Consider the following 24,478-nt stretch of genomic DNA (forward strand, 5'->3'; position numbering starts at 1 on the left):
TGCACCAATACTGGCCACAAACACACACATTTGCCAATTCCTGGCTTAGATTAGAAAAAAATACGCATGCACTACTTGTCGGCTGTGTTTTGTCAGCAGGTAGCGACAAAATCTCGAGGTTTTAAGAACCCTGACGACCCAAAGTTGTTCTCCGAAGCTGCCCACCCTGGACCTGAGCCCGAAGTGGAGCAGGTTGCTGCCCAGAGGACCTAAGGCTGTGCCCAGCTGTCCACCTTCCTCCCGGCAGTTCCCAGGATCGGAGCCCACGGGAGGAGAAGCTACGCTCGCCTGCGACTGCCGGGGCTAAGGGCGGTGGCCCAGTCTCCCACCGAGGCCTCAGCGCCCAGGCGGCGGCGGCGGCGGCGCACGGGGACCGGAGGAGTGACATGGCGATGTGCCCAACTCTGGGAGACCGGCCTCAGAACCAAGGGGCCAGCATCCGGCCACGGCTATGCTCTCCGCGGAACAATCTCAGGGAGAAGACACGGGCTGCGAGCCGATTTTCCAGTGGAAAGGGTGGGGTGGGGAGGGAGCGCCCCTGACCCTTCCCGCCGGTCCCCTCCCGGGCTCACCCCGCCTGGCCCGGAGCTGGGCTACCCGGAGGAAGCGTGCGCGGGGCCGCAGTGCCGCCCTCCGACGCAAGGGGGCAGCACCACCCGCCGAAGCAGCGGCGGAGGTCCGCGCGCCGCTCTTGGCGGCCGCAGGCGGAGGCGGACCCGCGGCGTCCTCGCTCATTGGCCACGGCGCGGGCGCTGCCATGTTGGCGGAAGCGGTGCCTCTGTGCCGTGGAAACTGGCCGTGGCTGCGGCCGCAGCGTCCGAGCGCGCAGCGTCCGAGCGCGCAGCCTCCTGCCTCTCCTCGCTCGAGTCTCGGCGCCGAGAGGCGGCGGCCGGCGGGATGGAGAAAAGTAGGATGAACCTGCCCAAGGGGCCGGACACGCTCTGCTTCGACAAGGACGAGTTCATGAAGGTGCGCGCCGGGGGCTCCGCTCCCTGGAGCCGGGCCGTGGGTGGTCTGCCCTCCTTTGCCCTCCGGGGCCTCTCCTCGGGCCTCTCCTGCGCGCTTCCCGGGCCGCGCCCGCCACGGACGGGCCCTCGGCGCGGGGACCTCGCTGCGCTTCGCAGTGAGTCTCTTGGCCTCGGGTTTGGTAGGTGCAGCGTGGAGACAGCACTTCTGTGAAATCGCGCATATGGAGTGAAAAGGCCTGAAAGTTTTGAGCTAAACGTAAACGCCCCTGTTAGGACCCGACTCTGTTACCGCGCGGGGTGCGGTCAGATTGCCGGCCCCCTTGTCTGACAGCAGCTTGTTGCCAGTGCCTTGCCCCTAGAAGCTCGGTGAGCGTGTCTTGAAAACGTCTCTAAACGTACGTGCTCACCCAGGGATCAGGTCGGGTAAAAAAGGCCCTTAATCTAAAGTTTTTGCCTGACATTCGTCTACAGCTCCTGGAATGAGAGATATAAAGACTGTACTGTCCTTACTTCTGTTTCAGGGCTACAGAGCGGACCATTGTCCTTTTCTAAAGTTGCCCTATTTCTCTTCCTAAGGTGAACTTGAAACTTGTCTGCGGATAATTGTAGGACATAAACGTACTGATTAGAGATCTAAACTGAGAACGTTTTACTGACGATAAAGGTTCATCAAAGCACAGCCTTGAAAATGTCCAAGATTTGAATCAGAGCCAGGAGGAACTTTGCATACCCAGTTTGTGTATCCCTCTGGGTCTGTACTTAAACTATCAAAAAAAAAAAATATGTGTACTGTTTAAGGACTGGGATTTTTGACACCACTTAGTAGCTGGCTTCGGTGTTAAAAAGTTAAAAGTTTTGGTTCTGTAGGCACCTAAAATTTTGAAAGAGTGAATTTAAGTGTCTTATTTTTTGGTGGCTTCAACTCCCAATATGTTTTTTTTTTCCTTTTCAAGGTTAACCGGCTTTTGATATTTGCATTCAGATCATATCTCCCAAACTCTGGCCTTAAAAAGCATTTCTATCTTGATCCTCTGTATTGTGGCCATTGTTGTTTTTAATACGTAGGGCTGTCTAGACCGAGGAAGAAGGTACTCTTGTTCTTGTACAGTGGTGTTTCTAAACCACTGTAATAAAAGGTGTAACTCGAATGGAATGTCTAAACTTTTTTTTGATGTTTATTTATTTTTAAGAGAGAGAGAGAAGGAGATAGAGCATGAACAGAGGAGGGACAGAGACAGAGGGAGACACAGAATCTGAAGCAGGCTCCAGACCCTGAACTGTCAGCACAGAGCCTGATGCGGGGCTTGAACCCACGAACTGTGAGATCATGACCTGAGCCAAAGTCGGATGCTTAACCGAGTGAGCCACCCAGGTGCCCCTCGAATGGAACGTCTAAAAGAGAGTACAAAGTGAATTCACTGATCCGGAAGCCCTTTGCTAACTAAGGATACATGATGAGGAGAGATCACAGGAGCATTTTCTCAGACTTCCCTAGCCCCACCATGTTTCTCACTGTGAGCTGACAAAATGCTTTTGGTCAAAGCAGGTTCAGAAAATAGAACTCTCAGAATAGAAGTCCTAAAGTAGCGCTTCGAGGTAGGGAGAGAGCACACTGGCCAAGTGGCTGGAATCCCAGTGGCTCCGTGTTCTTTCACGGCTCTGAAACTTCCGAACATGCCACACAATCTGTAGGGCTAATTAACGTGACCACTTCGTTGGTAGAAGGAAAATACACGGAACAGCTGTTCTGTGTATTTTGCTATTGATTTTCTGGGTGGGACCTGGAGATAAAGGTTACCTGCAGCGTGGGTTTCCTTCAGAGGGACTTTTTAGAAGTTACAGTTCCGTGGCAGAAAGGATGGGTGGAGAGCTTGCCGTCGGGGTTCTGTTTCTACATGTTTTGTAACTGGAGAGGTTTTGTGCCCGAGGGAGAGGGAGAGAAAATCGTATTTTCACTGGGGGAGCGGAGGTAACTTGCAATCCGGTCTGTTGACTAGAAATGGGCCCTCAGTCGGTCACACGCGAGGTGGACCTCCTTGGGCAGTGGTAGCAGTTGCTCATCGGTCAGCAGACACTCACTGATCACCTGCTGGGTGCCAGCCAGCAATTTGGACGTGGTGGTACAAAGCCAGGGAACACACGGCATTGGCTCTTGAGCGTGGTGGTAGGACGAACGTGTGTGCCCAGAATCCACCCTTAGTCCAGAGAGGCCGGGGCCTGGAAGAGTGGCCAGGAATGAGACCAGCAAGGAGGCCAGGTGCATGGGGTGGGGCTGCAAGTTGTACCTTGAAGGCTGCAGCCAGGGGTCTAAGTGGAGACAGTACCCATCGTGGAGTTATGGTCAGGTTTAAAGCGGGAAGTTTCATGGTCCCGCCTGTTGCGTTGGAGCTGAGTGGCGGCAGGAGACTACTTACAAAGTTATTTCCGTGGTTTTTATGAGACTTAAGGAGAAACACAGAGGAGGGGAAAGGTTTGTGAAAGACGTAGGTGGTCAACACACAGGAGCGGCAGACCCGGAAGGGCCACTTGGGGCCGAGGGGGTGGCAACATCATTCTTTGTGACCTTAAAAATACCAAGATCCTTAGGCCTGACAGCCAACTCATAGACGAATAGGGTGTAAGGTGTTGGCAGTAGGGAGAGAAAGTGGCAATGCCGACCAAGGTAAGTTAGACCTGTTTGCGTGGGTGTGCTGTTGACGTCATGGCCCTCTCCTTCCATCCCGATGTATGACCTCATCTCCAGTTTGACAGAAAAAATAGCGGCCATCAAATGGGAACTCCTCCGTCTTGCTGATAACAAGCCCATCCTTGTGTTTGTTCCCTTCCCCTCCTTCCCTGGTCTGTGGAGGGGCTCTCCTCCCTCCTCCAGGTAGCTTTTCACCCACGCCTGGAGCCCGTGCCCTCTTGCTTCCTCAGCACCCTGTTCGTACCCTCTCCTGCACTCCTTCCTGTTGGTTTGCACCCCTGCTCCCCTTTTAGCCTCTTCCACTTGGCCCTCCCGCCTCGAGGGGTCGCCCTGACACTGGAGCACATCACAGCCGGTGCTCAGGGGTCGTCTTTACTTTCTCACTTGTCACTCTTAGGGGACGCTCATCCCACTAAAGAGTTCTTACGAAGTTAACCGGATGTAAGTCAATCCCGCTGGCCTTTTTTCTGTCTCCTTACTTGCCCTCCCAGCAGACCAAATGCTCTGCATTGCTTTCTGTCTTCCTCTCTCTCTGGTCCGTCTCCTGTCTCCTGTAGCTGATGAATGGCTGGTTATGGGCTCAGTTACGTGTCCTCTCCTTGCCCCAGATGGCCCTTCATGCAGCTTTAGTGACCAGCTGTAGGCAGGGGAGGCAGATGCCTCTTTCTGGCCCAGATGTCCCCTGAGCTCCAAACCTATGTACTGCATTTGTTGTCTCTTCTTGGATGTCTCTGTGGTCCCTCAAACTTACCACGTTCGAAACTGAATTGGTGAGCACCTCCTCCCCTGAAAGCCAGCTTTCTTGTCCTATTGCCCATCTCAGTACATGCTCCACCATGCATCGAGTTGTAAGTCCGCAAACCGGAAGTCCCTTCCTCCCTCCGTCGCCTTTCCAAAATCCAGTCTGTTACCAAGTCCCGTGGATTTCACTTCCTGAATACCTCTTGAACCCATCTACTCTCCATCTTTTCGCGTACCTTCACGGTGCTATCTGGCCATCACACCATCAAGGCCTCTTACCCGGTCTCCTTGCACCCGTCCTCGCCTGTTTCTAGTCCCTCATCTGCACTACAGGCAGAGCGCTCTTTTCGAAACATGTATCTGGTCTCGTGTAACAGGTGGTTGGTTAGTCCACAGGCTCATGAGGAAACATTTTCCAAAACATTTGAACCTATTTCAAAGAGGCTCATTCCCCTGCGGGATAGTTTTGATTGGCAGGCAGTGTAGTGCGTTTCTATGCTGAGCCAGTCTGCTTCTTCTGAACTGTATCAGTTCCTTTCCTGCACCCCCAGCGCATAGTGGCTTTGTTGGCACCCTGGGTAGGCACACAATACCTTTTTAATGAGAAGCGCCATCAGGAACCCTCTTTATGGTGACTGTAAGCATCTACAAGAGAATACAGATCTAGGGGGTGAGTCACTGAGGCTCCTCCCTTATTGTAATTGGGTGAATTGGGGATATTGAAGCAGGAAGTGTGTCAAGGGCGTTCCTGTTCTCAAGGAGCGTGTATTCTAATGGGGAAATAGAAAAGGGAAAAATGACCAGCTGCTCAGATCTTGTATTTTGCTGGTTGAGTGGCTGTGACCTGGAGACGTGGGTCTCACTTTCAGCCCTGCTGTCCGTTGGCCTGTGACTTGGGACCGATCACTTGCCTCTGGGCTTCGGTTTCCGCAGTATCTGCATAATCTCTGCAGCCTCTTCCAGCCCTTGACATTTCATGCTTCTGTGAAAGAAGGACGGTAGTCACTTTTTCTGGTTCGAAGACAAGGAAACTGAGGCCTGGGGTGTCGTGACTTCCCCTAAAGTCACACGGTTATTTGGGGGCACATCGCGGGCCTTATCTCCTGACCCCCATGCTTCAGTCTTGGGAAATAATACTGTATAACATGTTCCTTTCCAGAGGCCACAGGTGGGAACTTTGGGAAGTGGGATAATCGGAATATTGAGAACGGCCCAGAAGATGGCACAGAGTCTGAATGCGTGCATTCCACCAGTACGGAAGAGACCGAGGGCTGCCTCCTATTTTAGAAGAAATCCTGACAAGGCTGGTGATCTGGACTCTTGGCCTGTAGCTTAGGTACAGTAGAGGAGACGAGAGGGAAAAGGTGGCCTGTTCGAGGTGGACTTCGTTGACGGCACCTAGAAACTGACAGAGCGACTGACAGAGAAGGAAAAGAGGAAAGTGGCGAAACGCAGACAGTCTGAAAGCGGGTCTGCGGCCGATGCCCAGTGACCTCCACCCCGGGGAGTGCCTTCATCTCACAGGAGCTGAGCGCTCAACCTTGTAGGTTCTTAGTTTGATGCCACGTCTCGATGAAAAGATTCCTTTCTCTTCCGCATCAGTTTGAGACATCATAATATTTTTGAGACTGACTGCCACAAAAAAATTTGGATTAGCCCCATCTAGAACTTAGGTTACATTTCATTTTCATAGAAAAGTTTACTGATGTGAACTACTTTGGATGATAGGTAAGTGACATTGGACAAAGTTTATTTGATTGGCACTTTTGCAAGACGAGGTTCTTGCAAAAAAGTGGTTTTTTGGTTGTCCTTGCTTTTGATTTTCATCTTTTTTTTTTATGTGAGCAGTCCTCTGATTTATAAAAAGATCCAACAAAATTTAAAATGATACAAAACGTCAGTTTCAAAACAACATCAGAAAGTGAGTGTATTTAACCGTACTCTGCTCATAACAGAGCAAGTGGGTAAGTAGGATAATTCATGCTGTGGCATATTGCTGTACAAAATGGAAACAAAAAGTTGGTAAAGGAAGGCTCAGGAACCCTCTCTTTTAAGAAATAGAACTGAGGGGCTCCATAATCATCGGGCATCCGCTCAACACTGTACCTGTGGTTAGAAATGTACGTGATGGGAACTCCAGGGATCTTCCAGATCCTTCCTTTAAGGTCTGGGTCCACTGAGGCCACAGTGTCAAACTTGTACTGAATTACTCCCTGGACGAAGCAGTCCTCTGCATGGGTCCCTTTGTGTGTGCGTGGTTGTCATTCACATCTTGGATCCTTGGCAGTCCTTAGAGCCACCCGTTCTGCCCTAATTCCTCAGTTTCAGCCATTACACAGTCCGTTCTACAGGGGATACACTTGGCATACACACGGTCCATTACTGATTGTACTAAGCCAAGTTTGGCTTTCGTGGAAGAGTTGGTGAAGTTGGCATCAGCCAGGATGTGGTTGCATCACAAGAATAAGCAGGAAGGGTGTTGGGGGACTTCTCCTTGAGTGCACTGAGATCTTTCTTTTCTTTCTTTTTAGGTTTTAATCCTTCTCTTCAAGCCTCTGATCCTCAGAGACTGAGCATTCGCTTCATGGTCACGTACTTTCTTGCTTGCTTTTGCTTCCCCGTGTTCATGCTGCAGTCTTGTTTTTCCTTGCTTTTGATTTTCGAATCCACTCTTTGTAATCCTGTTAAAAAATTTCTCATTTGAATAAAATGTTGCACTTCTAGCCTACCGAGTTATTGATTATTAGTAATACTCAAATTTTGAGAGCAAGAAGATCTTTTTGTTATTTAACTAGTTTGATAGCATTTAGCATTGAATTTCTTAAAACATTTAAACAGATTAATCACAAACTGGGACGTGGGCTCTTTTTTTTCTTTTTTTTTAAATTTTGTTTTTAAGGAGTCTCTACACCCAACATGAGACTCGAACTCACGCCCCTGAGACCAAGAGTCATACGCTGTACTGACTGAGCCAGCCAGGTGCTCCTTGGGCTTGGGCTTTTTTTTTTTTTTAAGTTCCTCAAGCAATTCTAACGTACGACCGATGTTGAGAACGCTGGAACTAGATAATTCCACTAAGTAGCTCAAGAAATTAAGTTGAAAAAGTAAACTAAAACCCAACATAGATTATGATTAGTGTTAAATTGAGGGGAAAAGGAGAGAGAAAGAGAAGAAATCAGCTGGAACAGCATAATTAGGTGCTCAAATACTTGTTAGATGGGTGAATAAATTTACAGAATATAGGTTTCCTTTGCCTTCTCATAAGTATGTCAAACGGGTATATATATATATATATATGTATATATATATATATGGAATGAAGGAGTTAGATATAAAATTGATTAATGTTGGAACAACAGCAACAAAATGTTAGAACAGATGTTGCTTAGAATTTAAGTGTTACTATTTCATGATACTTTTAAGATGATCTGTCTATAGATGGTGGAAAGAATTCGTTAGCGTATGTTTTTAAACTTCTCAAGCTTGAATAGCTTAGTAACCAAATAAAGTTGTGTTTGGGAGACACAAGTCCTAGGCCATGTCATGTGCCCGTCACCCTGCCACAGTGAGAGATTAGAGGACAGGGATGCGAGGGAAGAGCTCCAGGGACCTTCTTGCATACATGCTGTTCCCTCGGGCAGGAACACTGTTCCCACACTTTCCCCAGGCCAGCTCCATCATGTCATTTGGATCTCAACTCAGATGTCTTTGTTCTGTGTCTTTCCTGGTCATGCAAGTTCAGGTACCTCCCTGTCTCATCACTCACCTTCACAGTGTCCCATTTTCTTTGTGACTTTGATCACTATTCATTAGTATCACATTTATTTGTTTACATGTTTGTTTTCTCATTTCTGCATTAGAATATATGTTCCTTAAGAGCAGAGACCTTCTCATGGCTGTGTCCCCAGGTTTTAGAGCAGAGCTCGAGTTGCGTGGTCAATATTTAAGTAGTATTTTGGGGATATACAAGGACTTTTATTCGTCTCTGTTGTCCTCTGGTCTTCAAGAAGGTTGGTAACACACACATGGGCTCACACTAATTTCTTAGGTCTTTTGAGCTGTATTTTATGTAATGTGTGGGTTAGTGTTTATTTTGTATCTGTGTCTCGATGAAACGGAATCTGTTTCAGGGCAGAGATCATAAATTTTGTGTGCCTTCTTCGTACCTCCCATAATTTGTAGATGCAGAATGGTAGTGCCTGGGGCGGGGGGTTCTGTTGTGGATGTGGTAGGTAGTGACTTTACATTTCCGTGTATTTGGGGGAACGTTATACTGCTTGGCAGCTTAGAGCATTTTGACCTTTCCACAGTCTTGCGCAGTTATCCCCGTGTTAAGGATACTAATATTTGGGTCTTTGGTAAGTTTTAAATGCTTAATTCCCTGGTTATTTTGTATTCGTCTTTGTTTGCCGTCCCGGAATGCAAAGGCATTAAAGTAGCTCAACTTTTAAACTCTATTTGGTTTTAAATTTGAGTGATGTCACCGCTACTCTAGTGGTTAATGGTTCTTAAATTGTCTGCAACTGGTCTGTTTTGCTGATTTAATATCCTGTGTTCTAGCACGTCTTGTGATTTCACAACTTCTGGCCTTTTGGGGCATTTGTACTTTACCTGGGTTCAAGTAGGAAATACCGCTGAGTATAAAGAGAAACTATTTTTCTTCTTATTTCAGGGCTTACAGACCACAAGTCTTGACTCCTTCCAGCTTTTCAGACATGGGAGGTTTTAATGTTTATTTACTTTTGAGAGAGAGAGAGAGCGAGAGAGCGCGAGCATAAGCTGGGGAGGGACAAAGAGAGAGGGAGACACAGAATCTGAAGCAGGCTCCAGGCTCTGAGCTGTCAGCACAGTGCCTGATGTGGGGCTAGAACTCATGAATCATGAGATCATGACCTGAGTCGAAGTCAGATGCTCAACCGACTGAGCCACCCAGGCGCCCCTAAACTAGCGTTACTTTAGATTTTTTAAAGTATCTGCACATTTGACTTGTTGATGCTTAAGTTGTTTCATTTTTCCTTGAGATGTAATTCACGTGATATAAAATTTACCGTTTTAAACTGTATTCTTCACTGGTTTTTAGTATGTTACTCCACAGTGCATCCGTCACCACTGTCTAATGCTAGAACATGTCCTTCCCCCAAAAAAGAAACCTATCAGCTCTGATTCTCCCCTCCCCCCGTTCCTTGGCAACCACTAATCTACTTTCTGTTTTTATGGATTTGCCTGTTCTAGAACATCTCCTATAAATGGAATCATATGATATGCAACCTTTTGTATCTGGCTTCCTTTAACCTTAGAGTAGAATGTTTTCAGGGTTCATCGATGTTGCAGCACGTAACAGTACTTTATTCCCCCCCTCCCCCCCCCCCCCCCCCCGCTTTTTCTTTTTGGCTGCGTGATAGGCTTTGCCACCTTTAAAGTATCCTTATCAATGGATGGACATTGGGTTGTTGATACTTTTTGGCGGTTATGAATGATGCTGTGAGTGTTTTTTGTGTGTGAGCATCTGTTGTCAGTTCTATCAGGTATATGCCTAGATGTAGAATCACTGGGTAGTTGTATGTTTCACTTTTTGAGGAATTGCTGAGCTGTTTTCCACATTAGCTGCACCATTTTCCATTCTCGCCAGCAATACAGGAGGTTCCAGTTCCTTTGCCTTCTTGCCAACACTTGTCTTCTGGGTTTTTTTTTTGTTTTTATTTATTTATTTATTTTTTTTCTTATTTTATTGGATCCTGGTGGGTGGGAAGTGGTAGGTCAGTGTGGTTTTGATTTGCATTTTCCCTAAAGACTAATGATGTTGAACATCTTTACATGTGCTCTTGGCCATCTGTGTGTCTTCTTTGGGAAAATATCAGTTTGAAGTCTGTTGCTTGTTTTTAAATTAGATTATTTCTCTTTTTATTGTTGAGCTATAAGGGCTTTTGCATATTCAGGTCAGTAGATCCTTGTCAGATATACGATTTGCAGATATTTTCTCCCATTCTGTGGGTCGTCTTTTTTACTCTCTCAGTAGTATCCTTTGACACACAAAAGTTTTTATTTTGATCAAGTTCAGTTTACTGATTATTTTTTATGCTTTTTGTGTCATGTCTAAGAAAGCATTATGTAATTCAGAGTCACACAGATTTTCACCTCTGTTTTCTCTAAGAGTGTTATAGTCTTTGCTTTTTTATTTAAGCTTTTGATCCACTTTGAGTTACTTTTTTGTGCATGTGTGAGGTTGGTGTTCTAAATTCATTCTTTTGTGTGTAGATTATTGTCCCTGTGGTGGGCACTTGAAAAGACTGTTTCTTCCCCCAGTCATTGGTCTTGGCATCCTTTGAAAAATCAATTGACCATAAGTCTATGGGTTGCAAAGTCTTCCTTTTAAATGTTTAGCAGATTTACACTATAGAGTAAAACCATTCCTGGTAAGTGAAATGTGTCTGTTGCTTGATGCTGCTGTGAGTTTGGGCTTGTTGTCACAGCAAAAGCTGCCTAATTCAGTATTCACAGATTACTGGGAAGTGATTTAGTCTTGTGTTGAGCAACATTTGTTTATCTGAGAACAAATACATAAATGGCAGGTTGAGAACTGATGCTACCTGGTAGCATTTGTTCAAGGGTCTGAGTTACATGATTTAGAATGCCATCGTCAAGTTCAGAACTTCAGAGAATACGTAATGAGGCAGGAAAAATGATCTACCTAAAGGCATACAGCTGGTTAGTAGCACGGCCAGGATTCTGAGCTGAGTTGTGCCTCTGCATTCCTTCTCTGATGTACTTCATAGCCATGAACGTAAGGTGTTGTCTGAGGTGGTCTCAAGAGGCAAAAGTCCAGGCTAATTCTGGCCCCAGTTTAAGAAGCAGGTGGTTTTTCAGTAGATGGCTGTGAAATTATGGTTTGGTATGAATTCCTCTTCTCTGACACTATCAGGGTGGGTGTTTGGCTGATTAAGAAAGTCAGTTGAAACAAGTACTCTTAAGGAATGGTGCATATGGTTCTTAGCATTTATGTTAACATTTATGCCAGGGGCACCAAAATGTAGTAAAGGGGAAACAAGCGTGTAACTAATCTGTGAGACCAGTACTTGGAAATTGATTATGAAAGGTTCTGAACATCTGTTCAATGGAACACTTAACATCCATGTAAAATATTAATTAAAATGTATACGTTTTATGAAAAGACATTGAAGTTACATTTTTAAATGGGAAATAACAGTTGAGAAGAACATGAATATTAAGCTGCCGTGTGTGTGTGTGTGTGTGTGTGTGTGTGTGTGTGTGTGTAGACACATAAAGAAGGTCTGGGTTTCAGTTCAAGATGGCGGTGTAGGAGGATCTTGAACTCCTCTCTTCCCACGGATACCCTGAACCTACAGCTACATATGGAACAGTTTCCTCTGAAAAATACCCAAAACTAGCTGAGTGACTCCTACACATTAGGTGAATAAGGAAACAACCTACACTGAAGTGAGATGCAGTCCTGCCATAAATCCCACCCCTGGCACAGTGACCCACAATTGGGAGGGAGCTCACAATCCAGACTTCGCCCCTAGGAGCGATGAATGGTTTGAACCCCACATCCAGCACCCCAACTTTTAAGACCTGCACTTCAGAGACAAGCCCCCAGAACATCTAGCTTTGAAAGCCAACAAGGCTTGCATCCGTGACACCCACAAGGCTGTGGGGAACAGAGAAACAGCTCTTAAAGCAGTCACGTGAGTGGAGTCCCCCAACTCCAGGACTCAGCACAGAAGTAGCCGATTGAAAAAGGTTCAGACTTTCTGTAAAAGAGGCCCATTTGCTTATCATAGAGCACTGAGGGGCCGGCATCTAATTGAACACTCATCTGGGGCCCACTCTGTAGTCTGCAAAGACGGAACTGGCAGGTGTTACCTTTGTGCCGTCTCTCTGCCTCACCCCTGCTCACTGGTATCTCCGGAAAAGGAGCTTGAATGCTCATCTGGTGTCCGTGTTTTGCAGTCGCCACCTAAGGGATTCCTCTAGGTCATGTGGCTCCAGTCACCGGCAAGGCTTACGCTCACAGGCCCGTCATGTTTATTGCAGTCTTTACAACAGCCAAGACTTGGAAACAACTTAAGTGTCCATCAGCGAGTGAATGGATGAAGAAAATGTGTGTATAGGCAGTGGAATAGTATCAGCCATAAAAAGAAGGAAGTCTCGCCATTTGCGACAACATGGATGGACCTTGAGGATATTATGCTAAGTGAAACAAGTCAGAGAAAGACACATATCGTATCATCTCCCTTATGTGTGGAACCTATAAACAAAAACAAAAAATGAAGTCCTAGAGAACCGATTCGTGGTTGCCAGAGGTGGTGGGGAGGGGTGTGTGAAGGGGTCAAATGGTACAAACTTCCAGTTAGTAAGGTAAGTTTTGGGGATGTGATATACAGCATGTACTTCTAGGAAATACCATATGGTACATTTGAAGGTTACTAAGAGTAACTCCGAAATGTTCTTATCACAAGAAAAAATGTGTGTGTGGTGGTGGATGTTAACTAGTCTTGGGGTGATCATTTCACAGTAGATGAAACCATGAAATCATTATCTTGGACACCTGAAAGATTATGTGTCCGTTGTATCTCAACCTTTGAAAAAGTAACTTACCATTTTAAAGAGAAAAGACCAAAATACAACAAGTCTGGGAGGATGTGAATCACAATGTTAAATAGTAGGTGGGCGGGCGACGTGAACAGTGCTTATCCGTAGAGCTTCAGAGAGCAGATGATTTTTTACACTCTTTAATATAATTATTTCCTTATTGGTTGAAAGTTTGCCATGAGCATTTGTCACATTTAAAATAAAGAAGCAAAGGCTGTTCCTGTTTTGAGACGAGCCTCTGAAATGTATAATTAAAAAACAAAAATCCCTTGTGGAACTTAGGCAGCAGGAGAGAATGCTCTTGGTGGGGCCCCCTTTCCGGCACCTCTGTGACGTGAGCAGGCGCCCTGGTGTCACTGTGTGTCCCTAGACACTCCCCCCCCCCCCCCCCCCGCCCCGCGCAGCCGCAGAGCCCCTTCTAAATGAGTAGAATGGCGTTTCTCTCTCTGTCTCCGATTTGATTTTTATACGTAAAATGTGATATCATTGGCGATCATTTTTTCTTTGCGGTTTGATGTTTCAGGAAGATTTCGACGTGGATCACTTCGTGTCCGACTGCCGGAAGCGCGTGCAGCTGGAGGAACTGAGAGGTGACCTGGAACTCTATTACCGACTCCTCAAAACAGCCATGGTGGAGCTCATCAACAAAGACTACGCGGATTTTGTCAACCTGTCCACAAACTTGGTAAGCCGGAAATCCGCAAGGCCCTCTCATCCATATTTATTCTTCAGAGTGGAGTGTAGATTTCTAAAAGGAAGCTTTCAGTCGATTCCCCCTGCGCCGCCCCCCCCCCCCCCCAAAAAAAAAAACCTAAAGAGATTACTAAGCTCACGAGTAAAATAACTAAACTGTTTGGTGTGCATTTGTTTGGTTTTAGTGTTTAAATTCATTTCAGGCCGCTCTAGCTTGATTATTTTTTTGAAATCGTTAGTAAATAAGTCAACAGCAGAGGATAAGAACATCGGAGTCGTCGTTTTTTGGTAGTTGCTAAGTGATTACCCTGAAGTCTTACTTGGTTGAGGCTAATTTGCAAGAGCAGATACCAACTATTCTGAAGGAAGTGTTGAATTTACTTTCAGGTGGATGCGTTAGGCAGAGCTAGGTTGAGGGGACGTGGGCCAGTATTGATATTTAGAAGGCGTGGTTTTATAAAAACATAAGAATGATTTGTAGTGAGCGTGTCAAGTGTTTGTGAAAGCTGTTTAGAAATGCTTGGGTTATAATATTTGCAGAAAAGTCCCCTTGTTCTTACTTCATTTTGTTTTAAATCTGCCGAAAGTCGGCAGCTCCGTGGGGATTTCAAGAAGCATTAAAATAATGAGGCATATTTGCTTTTGGGAAATATACCCCTAACATAAATGTTCCAGTGGGATTAGAAACCCAGAAAATTTGATTTCTGTTCTGTTTAATTTAGATTTTTCTCAAGGGTTATAATGATGTTTAGGAGAGACATAGCCCGTTGGCCTTTCACATCAACTGGCTGGGTATCATAAATTATGGACACATAGCTGTGCCCCTTCCGTTACAGTTTTTCACATTCATTTAAAATGGCATCTAAAGGCAAATTGTTTGAAGGTTTCATTTATTAGGACTTCCCTTGTTTGTATAGTTTCATGTATACCAACAGATTTTTTTCGTATTCTATGAACAACATTGATGGCACAGTAACATTTCCGTTATTTAACTACTCAGCAAAATACAGTCATACCAAAAAAATAACTTAAGTCTAGTACTGCTTTGATCATTAAAAGATACTTCACTGTTATTCCTGATTGTGATGTGTGTGTGCCAACGTGATTTTGCCTTTAGGTTGGCATGGACAAGGCCCTCAATCAGCTTTCTGTGCCTTTGGGACAGTTACGAGAAGAAGTTCTGGTAAGTCCCTACATAGTATAAAACAAGCTGCTGGAAAGCATGTGGTCCTCGTTTGCCTTCTCCAAGAAGAATTCCTTTCATCTGTCAGCTCGTGGTGCGGTGGTTGTTTTCTCATGGTTTCATGATTATTGTATTTGCCTTCAGAAAAGTTGTAAATGATTTTCTATTTTTGCATGTGGTATTATGACCTAAAAAACATGTTCGATCTGAAGAACACAGATTCTCAGAGTAGACAGCCTTAAAATGTCAGGGGAGAGGAAGAATATTTCCAAATTCAACTTATTAATGCCACCTTACTCCCATGTAAGTGGTTTCCAGCTTCTGAATGGCTCATTTGAACAGTTCCTAATTTGTAAGTATCCCCTCCCCGCCCAGACAGTAATGTATATGCGGTCAGGTTCCCAGACTGGTCCACAAAAGCTATGAAATCCTTCATGTAACCAAAAGATGATATAGATGTAATATCTAATAATGTTTCTCTGAGAAAATCCCTGCTGTGGGAATAGAACTCCCCACTCCCAGACGTTGGGAATGGGAACTCCACCTGGTGAACAGCGGAGGGGAACTTAGGGCATCACTTCCAACAGAAAACTGTGCCGTCCTGTCCTCCCCCACCCCCCAGTCTGTGTCGATGCCCTGACTCGTCCCCCCCCACCCCCCCGACCCCTCCGTTTGGATGCACTGTTGTGAACTTGGTGCTCTGCACCGTCCTGTCCTGGGTATGTCACCCCTAGCTTGAGTGGCCTCGTGCATCAGCCCATAAGACAGTGCCTGGAACCTGAGGAGATACTAGAAGTGGAAGATGATCCAAGGGAAGGCCCGGTGCATGGACAGAGCTGGAAAAAACGTGGAGTACCAGCAATGTCCGTGCTGAGAAGCCCAGAGGAGGGGTAGGCAGGAAAGAATTCATAGAAGAGGGAAATTTGGAGCCATGCCTCGAGCTAGCTAATACTCTTCCTTGTTTATGTCCCGTTTGAATGTTACAAAATCTTATTGAGGTGCTTTCCCCCGGAAGGGAAGAGCGATTTTTGTGGTCCACTATTGGATTCCACGCCTGCTGCCGCGTGTCTCTCCTGCCTCCTCCTTGGTGTGCCCCTTCCTCCCCCAGCCCCATAGCCGTGGTGTCCCCTGAGCCCAGCCTTCGTTTGGCCTTCCGCTCTTCTCTGAAACCCCTCTCCCCAAAGGTAGATTTGCTCCGCTGACTCCTGCTCTCGCCTCGCACACAGGTTCCCGTCCTGCCTCGTCCCCGCGAGCACCGTGTCCCCTTCCTTTTCCACAGCCGTCTTTATAGCTGCTTTTGTCCTAATGAGCCACAGACCTGACCTTCCTTTCTGGTCCCGACTCAGGGACCAGATCTAAGATTCTAAGAGATTCTAAGATCTTTAACGGATAAGACTGTTTCTGTCTTCGTTGTTGTATCCTCATGTGCTGTCACGACAGCTGACATCTAGTAGGTGTTTCATGATGTTTTCTGAGTGAAATAATTCACCTTTCTGTAGAATTTTTGTGATGTGTCCAGTTTATCCCAGCTGTTTCTGTGAACCTTTGTTTTGGCTCTAATTCCTGTCTTCTACTTGGTTTCGTTCCTCAGCTTCCGGCCCTCTTTCTCCACCTGTGAGCTCTCCCTTTTCCTGGCCATTCTGTTCTTACTCCTTGATTCCTAATATTTCCAAAATATTAGGACCTACGATAGGTCAGTGCGTCAACATTCTCTAGTTCTCCAGAATGTGTGGAATCCCGTCTAAAGCCCTTATCTGAGTGAAGTCCTCCTGAGTTGACCCCTCCCTTATTTCTGCTTCTCTCCAAAACGAAGCCAACAGTGCACCCGGGTGCGTGGCTGTGACCCTGAGTGTGGACGCGTCTACACCTTCTTACCTCTTGTCTTCTAAAGATCCTGTCTCCGCCCATGCACGGTTTCAGAGCCGGATTTGAGTCCCACCCCTTTTCCAGACTCTTCTGTACTTTGCTTCAGACTACCTGTTCTTCACTCTGACCACCCATGACATTCACTGTATATGTATTATTGTTCTTCTGGCCGTTAATACAGTGCGACCCTGGCTTTATGTCATTTTGCCCCTAAATCATGAGTACCCTCAACAACATTTGTGTCTGATATTTCGTGTTATTGTCAGTGTCTGCATAATACTGGTCTGCAGGTATTAAGTTCTGTGAGGTTGAATTAAATGTATAAACCTGATCATGTTACAGAACAGTTTCTGCAATATACTTTGTTTATGCTTTTAAAGAGCCTCAAGTCATCTGTCAGTGAAGGCATTCGGGCAGTGGATGAACGGATGTGTAAGCAAGAGGACATCAGGAAGAAAAAGGTATCCCTCAGTAGATTTCCCACGTTACGTGCCGGTTATGTGTCCCCTCCTCGTGTCCCCTCATGCTTGTCAGTCAGTACTATGCAGCTTTGTTTTCAAAGCTCTTTTGCATGTGCATATTTCGCATTATAATGTCACGTTATCTACTTGAAATAGTAAGACGGAATTTTAGAGGTACCCACATTGTCTCAAGGTCCCTCACTTTTTCCAGAACAAGAAATAATAATAACTGATGTCAGTGGAGCACTTGGTGGTTTAACAGCCACGTAAATGTTCTCCACCCCTGTATTCTCCTGCAGGTTAATTGTTCTAGAAAAGGCGGAGTATTGCTGTCTCATGCTCGGCCATGTTTGTTTCTTTTTTCGTTTCCCTTCTTTAAATACACGTCTGCGTGCACTGCCTTTACTGTTTAGTGGCCCTGGATTTTAATTTTATTTTCTGATTTTTTTCTTTATGCTCTGGTTTTAGCTCTTCTTCTTAGTTTTTGAATCCCAGTTAGTCAACATACAGGGTTATATTAGTTTCAGGTGTACAGTGTAGTCATTCAGCGCTTCCCTAGGTCAGCCGGTGCTCATCACAGCAAGGGCACGCCTTCATCCTCGACACCTGTTCCACACAGCCCTGGTTGTATTCGTGATCATAAGGATGTCAGGGCAGAGTTGGAATTGGGATTCCAGACTTCTGACTATCCAGTGTTTTGTACGTGTATTTATTAGCATATTTTATTATTATTATTTTTAGTATTTTTTGAGAGAGAGAGGGAGCAAGTGAGGGGGAGAGAGAGAGAAATGGGGCTTACCCGAAGTGGGTCTCGAGCTTACCCAAAGCGGGGCTCGTGCTCACCCAATGTGGGGCTCGAACTCACAAACGGTGAGATGCTTAACTGACTGAGCCACCCAGGTGCCCCCTTATTAGCATGTTTTCTTAAATCTCACGGGGGAGAAAGAAGCTTATTTTAGAGACTATTTCTCCTTTACATCTTCTCCCAGCTTTTGTCCAAAGAATTCATGTGGTGTGTTTCTAGACAAGACTGTAAGCTTCATGAAAGCAGACATTTTTCTAGTTTTATTCACTGCTGTCCCCACTGTCTGGAAGAATGTCTAGCTCCCAGGAGGGGTTCTCAGGTACTGTTTGTTTAACGGATGACTTTGTATTTTTCGTTCTTTTAAGGATAAGAGTTTTTTTTTTTTTTTTTTTCCAACGTTTTTTATTTATTTTTGGGACAGAGAGAGACACAGCATGAACGGGGGAGGGGCAGAGAGAGAGGGAGACACAGAATCGGAAACAGGCTCCAGGCTCCGAGCCATCAGCCCAGAGCCTGACGCGGGGCTCGAACTCACGGACCACGAGATCGTGACCTGGCTGAAGTCGGACGCTTAACCAACTGCGCCACCCAGGCGCCCCAGGATAAGAGTTTTTATAACATCCCGCAACCTCTTGGCAATATTTGTAGCATAAAATACCTTCAATGAATTGACACTAGGGCATATAGGTGTACATCATGCACATGTAAACCGAGAGGATAAGTACAATCAGAAACTGAAAAGGTAAAGAAAGGGCCATAAGAAAATAAATGGACTGCCCATAGAGAGATTCAGGATGGAAAAAAGAAGAAATAAGAGTACAGAGCATGAGAAAGCAAAAGTCTAGGGGTTTTTTGTTTGTGTTTTTTTTTTTTTTTTTTTACTATTAATTTGCAGTAGAATATTGAAATATGCTTGTTCCAGAAAGCCAAAATTAAGATTTCCATTCTTGGCAATTCAGTGTTTTATAGAAATATTCAAAATGTAGGATGCTCTATATATTCAAACTTGACTTCTTTCTGGTTTTATATTTTCTGGCACTTAGCATGGAAAACAAGATGATTAAGTTTAAACATTATAATAACTTTTTTTGTTTGCTTAATTTTTATCTTTATAGATGTGCGTGTTGAGGCTTATACAAGTTATTCGATCAGTTGAAAAAATTGAAAAAATCTTAAATTCTCAAAGTTCTAAAGAAACATCTGTACTAGAAGCAAGCAGGTAAGTATTTTTTTTTACTAAACAGCATGTAAATTAATACCTCACATCCAGTTTAAATATTGTTTGGTTTCGTTTTAGTTAGAATTCATTTCTGAATAAGGAGAAAACCCAAGTCTGTAGCTTAGCATTTTCGAACGTAGCTCCAGAGAGTAGAGTGCACGAGATGGTAAAGTTTATTATACGTCATTTTAAACCCTTTGTGGTCCTAGGCCATGTAGTTCCAGCACTGGGGGTCAGAGGCAGTGTGCCTCCCGTGGAAAGTTTTTACACTTGGAATCCCCTTCCCTAAAGAGCTAGCAAAATCCTTGTTGATCTTCAAGGTATAGCCTTCATCTTTCTCAGATTTTCTCTAGACCTGCCCAGAGTATTAACCATTGATGTGTTTTGCACCAGCATTATATCGTTAACGGAAACAGTATAGGGCACGTCTAGGTGAAATGCACGAATGAGGAAGAAAAAGCTTCTGAAATCAGAAAAAGATGACCGCTCTCTGTGTTACGCCGCGACTTACCGCTGCCTTAGTGTGAATTTTCAATCAGCCGGGTAGATGAGGGACTCGGAAAATGAGTTGCCAGAGCACGGCGGCACCAGCGGGACGCGCTGTGGAACAGTGGGAAGAACACAGGCTTGGGGAGCCCGAGTCCAGGTCCTTCGCTGCCCTGTGTCCCCTGGAGTGTAAGGCTGACAGCAACCCCACGTGCGAGGTTGTCTCAACCAGTGAAGGACTGTCAGCCATACCTGGCATACACAGGCCCTCCCCCTTAGGAAATCTGGGTTGAACGTGAGCTGTCTTTTTGAAATCACCCTGATAGCTATAGCGTTTTTCCACGAGGAATACTGGATCATTGAGGCAGCACCACCCACAGCCAAACTGACTATACCTAGAGTTCAAAGGTTTGGTCCCACCAAGAAGGCATGGGGATTTCTTAGTTTTAGGAACTAATGTTTTAGATTCGGAAGGGTCCCCAGAGACCCCATGCTCCACATCTCTCATTATGGAGTAAAGAAAGGAGACATCCCAAAGGAAGGGGGTTCTCGGGTCCTCCGTTTCTGCCTCCTTTCATAATCCAGACGTGGAAATGGGTACTCGCTGCCCGCCGGGTGTGTTTCTTCGGCCCACTGCCCTTGTGCCCCTGACCCCTTCGTCACTTATCAGAGACCCCGGGAACGTCCGTTCCCATCCGTCTGGTGGAACCGGCTCGTCTTCAGCTGCTCTGCTCTCTGCTGATGGTCCCTCTAGCCGCATCCTCATCCGGCCTCTCTCTCGCTCTGATGCGCGCCTTCCAGTTTTCTTTGTTTTTGCTCGTTCCTGCTGTGTTCCTTTGATAGAAATCCCTCAGTGGTTTCTGTTTCTGTAATACTGTTCCTTTGGCAATTCTGCCTTTAATGTAATAGCTATTATGCTCTTTCTTGCTCAGAATCACCTTTGAGGCTTTTTCCTTTCCTTTTGAACAGCAGCTTTGAGCTGTAGACAAAGGAAAGCCAGAGCCACGTTGGTGAATAGTAAATAGATCTTGCTTCCTAGGCCAGGAGACGTTGAGATAATTGGTAAACAACACGTCCACGCTAGGTTATTCAAGTTAGAGGTTCAGCTTTGGGGTTGGTCACGCTGGGCACTCTCCCTCTACGCTGGTTTGGATGCTGTGGAAACAGGGCCGGGTGGATCACTGCTGGTCTGCATATAGTGTTTTGTATTTCCTGATGGTGTGGGTTTTCCCCTCACTGCCTGCTTGTGCCTTGAGAGATGTGGGATGCCTTAGAAAAGCCCAGCAGGTACTTTCAGTGCCTTTATGGTTTTCATCTTTCACTATTCAGCTTCCTCTTAAGTGATGTTGATGCTTTATAATGTGTTTGGAGGGAGGGGGAGTACATTTATTACACGTGGTAGCCGATACAAATGCATGTTTTCTCGGTAGGACCCGGAGCATGTAGATTGCTCTTTCTGCTCTTTGGTAGACGCAAATTTAAAGGAAGCTGCTTTGAGGTGTTGCATTTATTGCTGCTAGAGGGCCAGTTTGATTTTATTGAAGGGACAACAGGATTTGGTGCCTGAGACGTATTAGAGGTCTTTTGGAAGGAGGGAGAATGAGGCAGGTAGAGAAGAGGAGGATTCGGCTATGAATGATGGGATAGGGCAAGAGAGAGAAGGGGGTTAGAGATGAAGACTCATGAATGGGAGAGCCTGAGGAACGTGGTGGAAACACGCAGTTGCACCCACACTCCCCCGGTCCAGCTCCTGCTGCTCGTGTGGGCCCTGTGGCTGGGGCCAGGCAGTGTCAGTGGCTTGCTTATACGTGACGACCTCCCCACCACACCTAGAACATGCTATGCTTATGGCTCGTAGTGAAAATCCACAGCACGGAAGGTACGTTAGCTTTCACCTTGTGACAAGGCGTCTGTGGGAGAAAACACCCTGAAGAAAAGTTACGACACCGTGGGTGGCTGAAGCCTCACTGTTGCTAATTGGGTGATATCGTCTCTTGGAAATTAAATAACTCTGGGAACTAAATTTCTGTAACTGTCTCTACTAGCCCGCTTTTGACTGGACAGATTTTGGAGAGAATTGCCACAGAATTTAACCAGCTACAGTTTCATGCTGTTCAAAGCAAAGGCATGCCTCTTTTGGACAAAGTAAGACCGGTAAGTGTTGGTTTAGATTTTCACAGTTTGCTGTTTGGGAATTTGCTGGATGATTTTAGTTTAATCTCGTATTGCCCCTGATAATTGTTGCTGTAGAGGACTTTGAAACCAACGTTGAATTTTTTCTTTCAGTTTTGGTTTCTGGGGACCCTGCTTCTCTCATGTCATGTTGGAGAGATTTTGCGTAAAGTCACAAGCATATTCTCCAAATTACACGAGTAAAATGAATTCTGAATTTCATGTAACTCGACACATTGTACGAGGTAGTCAGAATTAATTTACCCAAAGCCCTTGACTGGGTTTAAACACATTTGTCGGATTTACTCTATAGCTTAAGAAGAAAATAACTTTGTCATTTCTTAGATGAAGCAAAGATTTACTTGTAAAGAAATCGTGGGGAGAAGAGATTTCACTGTTAACTCTCCAGAAAATGTTAATCTTTTAATCTTACGTATATTCTAGTAGAATAGGAGGTCTGTTATATACGTATTTGAATTTTTAGCAATTGGTCTACCTGGAACTTTCCTTACAGCTGTTTTTGCTTGCAGCGGATAGCCGGCATTACAGCCATGTTACAGCAGTCACTGGAAGGCCTGCTCTTAGAAGGTCTCCAGACTTCCAACGTTGATATAATACGGCACTGCCTACGGACCTATGCCACAATTGACAAGACACGGGATGCCGAGGCCTTAGTCGGTCAAGTTCTAGTGAAACCCTACGTGGATGAGGTGTGTGCACTCGTGTCTTCGTTCAGACACTCCTAGAGCATCTACTCGGACTTGGATTCTTCACTGGCTGTGGGGGGATAGATCAGAGATCTTTCTGTACAGTCTCATAGTTACCGCACTCTCAGTTGTAGGAAAAGCTCGGTCCCCCCGTTGTTTACAGTCAGAGTGCCAGGAACCGAGCATGCTCTCCAGTATTCTCTAGTGATGTCATAACCCAGGGATCATCCTAATACCATAGGGGTGAGGGTCTTGCCTAGGGAGAAGGTCCGGATCCAAACATTTGCAGGTCAGTTTTAAGTTGTGTCAATTCTACGTCAGTGAGGTTGTGAAAAAGCATTTTTGCACTGCCAGGGTAGAGGAGTAGAACAGTTAGGCCGATGACCGCTCCGCAGCACGTGCCTGGTGGCGGAGTGTGTGGACAGCCCCGTGAGCTTGGAAAGTCCGCGAGGGAGGTGTCTTCCCAGAATAGATTGGACCTAAGTGTTGAAAACCACGGGGGAGTCTGCCAGGCCAGGAAGTGGGAAGGAGGGAATGTTCAAAGATGAAGGGCTTTTGTTGGCAGATTAGTACCTTAAACCCGAACTTGGTTGTCCAGGACCCTTCACCTATCGGGGTATAGTTAAGTTACAGGCAGGGAGTATATCCTGCCTTTGAGGAGCCAGAATATAGGTCGTATCATACAAGGTTGCCAGCATTCAACAATTTCCGGCTTAGAAAATGGCAGTTTCGTCTGGTTCAAACCGATAGAAGCCATAAAGCCAGTCCTCAGTGTTTGAAGACCCTCTTGCAGTCACCTGTCAGTGTGAATGTTCTTCCTGTCCCAGTAAGTACAAAGCTTCCAAGCCCTGTGACTTCAGGATGAAAGCCTTCCATTTTTAAAATGGGACAGTGAATCCTGTTGGTAAAAGTGAAATTTAAGGCTTAATTTCAGTAAGCCTCTCAACTTCATTAGGATCACTAAAAATAAATGATCTGCCAGTTCCCTGTGTGTATCCTGTTATATTTCATGGCTATTTCTGTGGGGATGAAAAAGACCGATTAACTACGTTATGCTTTATCCGTAAGTGAAAGTAGGGTAGTTCCTAATGTATGCTTTTTTCATTGAGCCGCATCTAATGTGCCAAATTAAGAAAATATTTTAAGTTTCAATGGCATATTAAAGGGACGATGGCCACGTTTGTATTTTAAGTTTGTGTGCTTGTCCTTTCTTTACCTCTTGACTCTCAACCTTCCCACAGAAAATAAAATAATAAAGTAAAATAAAATGTGTTTTCTTCCATCATTCTCTGTCCCAACCCTTTCCCTAATCTGGTGGTGGTCGGCTAGGCCAAGGTCAAGGCAGTACAGAACTGTTGTCGGGACACACAGTATTTTGCTTTCAAGCTCAAGACGGGAAGCAGATGAGTGTATGTGGTGTTTCGGCTCTAGGCCAGTCTCTGTCACCCAGCCTGTGTCTCCCCCGGGTCAGAGCTGTGTCCCTTAACCCTAGGAGCCGATGTTGAGTGAAGGTGTGCTTTACCTTCTGTTTCGAAGGCATGTCAGCTGGGGAGGAGGGTGGGCAGAGAGGAATTGTGTTTTTAAGGTTTTCTCTGTTCTTTCCTCTGTAGTATATAGTTCATACTTCTCTTTTAGGTGCTTTAAAACAAATGATGCTCCTTTTGATAGGTGATTGTAGAGCAGATTGTTGAGTCTGATCCGAACGGCCTTCAGATCATGTATGATAAGCTCCTGGAGTTTGTTCCTCACCATTGCCGCCTTCTTCGAGAAGTCACAGGAGGGGCCATCTCCAGGTAACTGAAACTGCTGAGCTTCCCGGTCAGCTCAGCTCGGCGATTGCATTTGGTGGCTCCCAGTGCGTACTGCTTACTGGCTGTCTTG

General features: G+C 45.6%; 1 protein-coding gene and 1 pseudogene across 2 annotated transcripts in view; one reads left to right on the forward strand and one right to left on the reverse strand.

Moving 5' to 3' along the window:
- Positions 1–768: 768 nt before the first annotated feature.
- The window catches only part of COG2 (component of oligomeric golgi complex 2), a 46,115-nt gene continuing 22,405 nt past the window's right edge, over positions 769–24,478 (forward strand). Inside the window, 8 exon segments of the mRNA XM_078434236.2 lie at positions 769–969; positions 13,529–13,690; positions 14,816–14,881; positions 17,128–17,208; positions 19,129–19,232; positions 21,764–21,872; positions 22,421–22,600; positions 24,266–24,390. Coding sequence (XP_078290362.2) covers positions 898–969; positions 13,529–13,690; positions 14,816–14,881; positions 17,128–17,208; positions 19,129–19,232; positions 21,764–21,872; positions 22,421–22,600; positions 24,266–24,390 — 899 coding nt within the window. The 5' untranslated portion in view covers positions 769–897.
- On the reverse strand, positions 6,057–9,741 carry LOC132685579 (rRNA-processing protein FCF1 homolog pseudogene; annotated as a pseudogene). Its single transcript, XR_013550450.2, has 2 exons — positions 9,444–9,741; positions 6,057–7,076 (listed from the first exon to the last, which is right to left on the reverse strand). The product of XR_013550450.2 is annotated as an rRNA-processing protein FCF1 homolog pseudogene (transcript).

Source organism: Panthera onca, chromosome D2 (assembly GCF_046562875.1).
Source record: "Panthera onca isolate mPanOnc1 chromosome D2, mPanOnc1 haplotype 2, whole genome shotgun sequence".
Classification (NCBI taxonomy): domain Eukaryota; kingdom Metazoa; phylum Chordata; class Mammalia; order Carnivora; family Felidae; genus Panthera; species Panthera onca.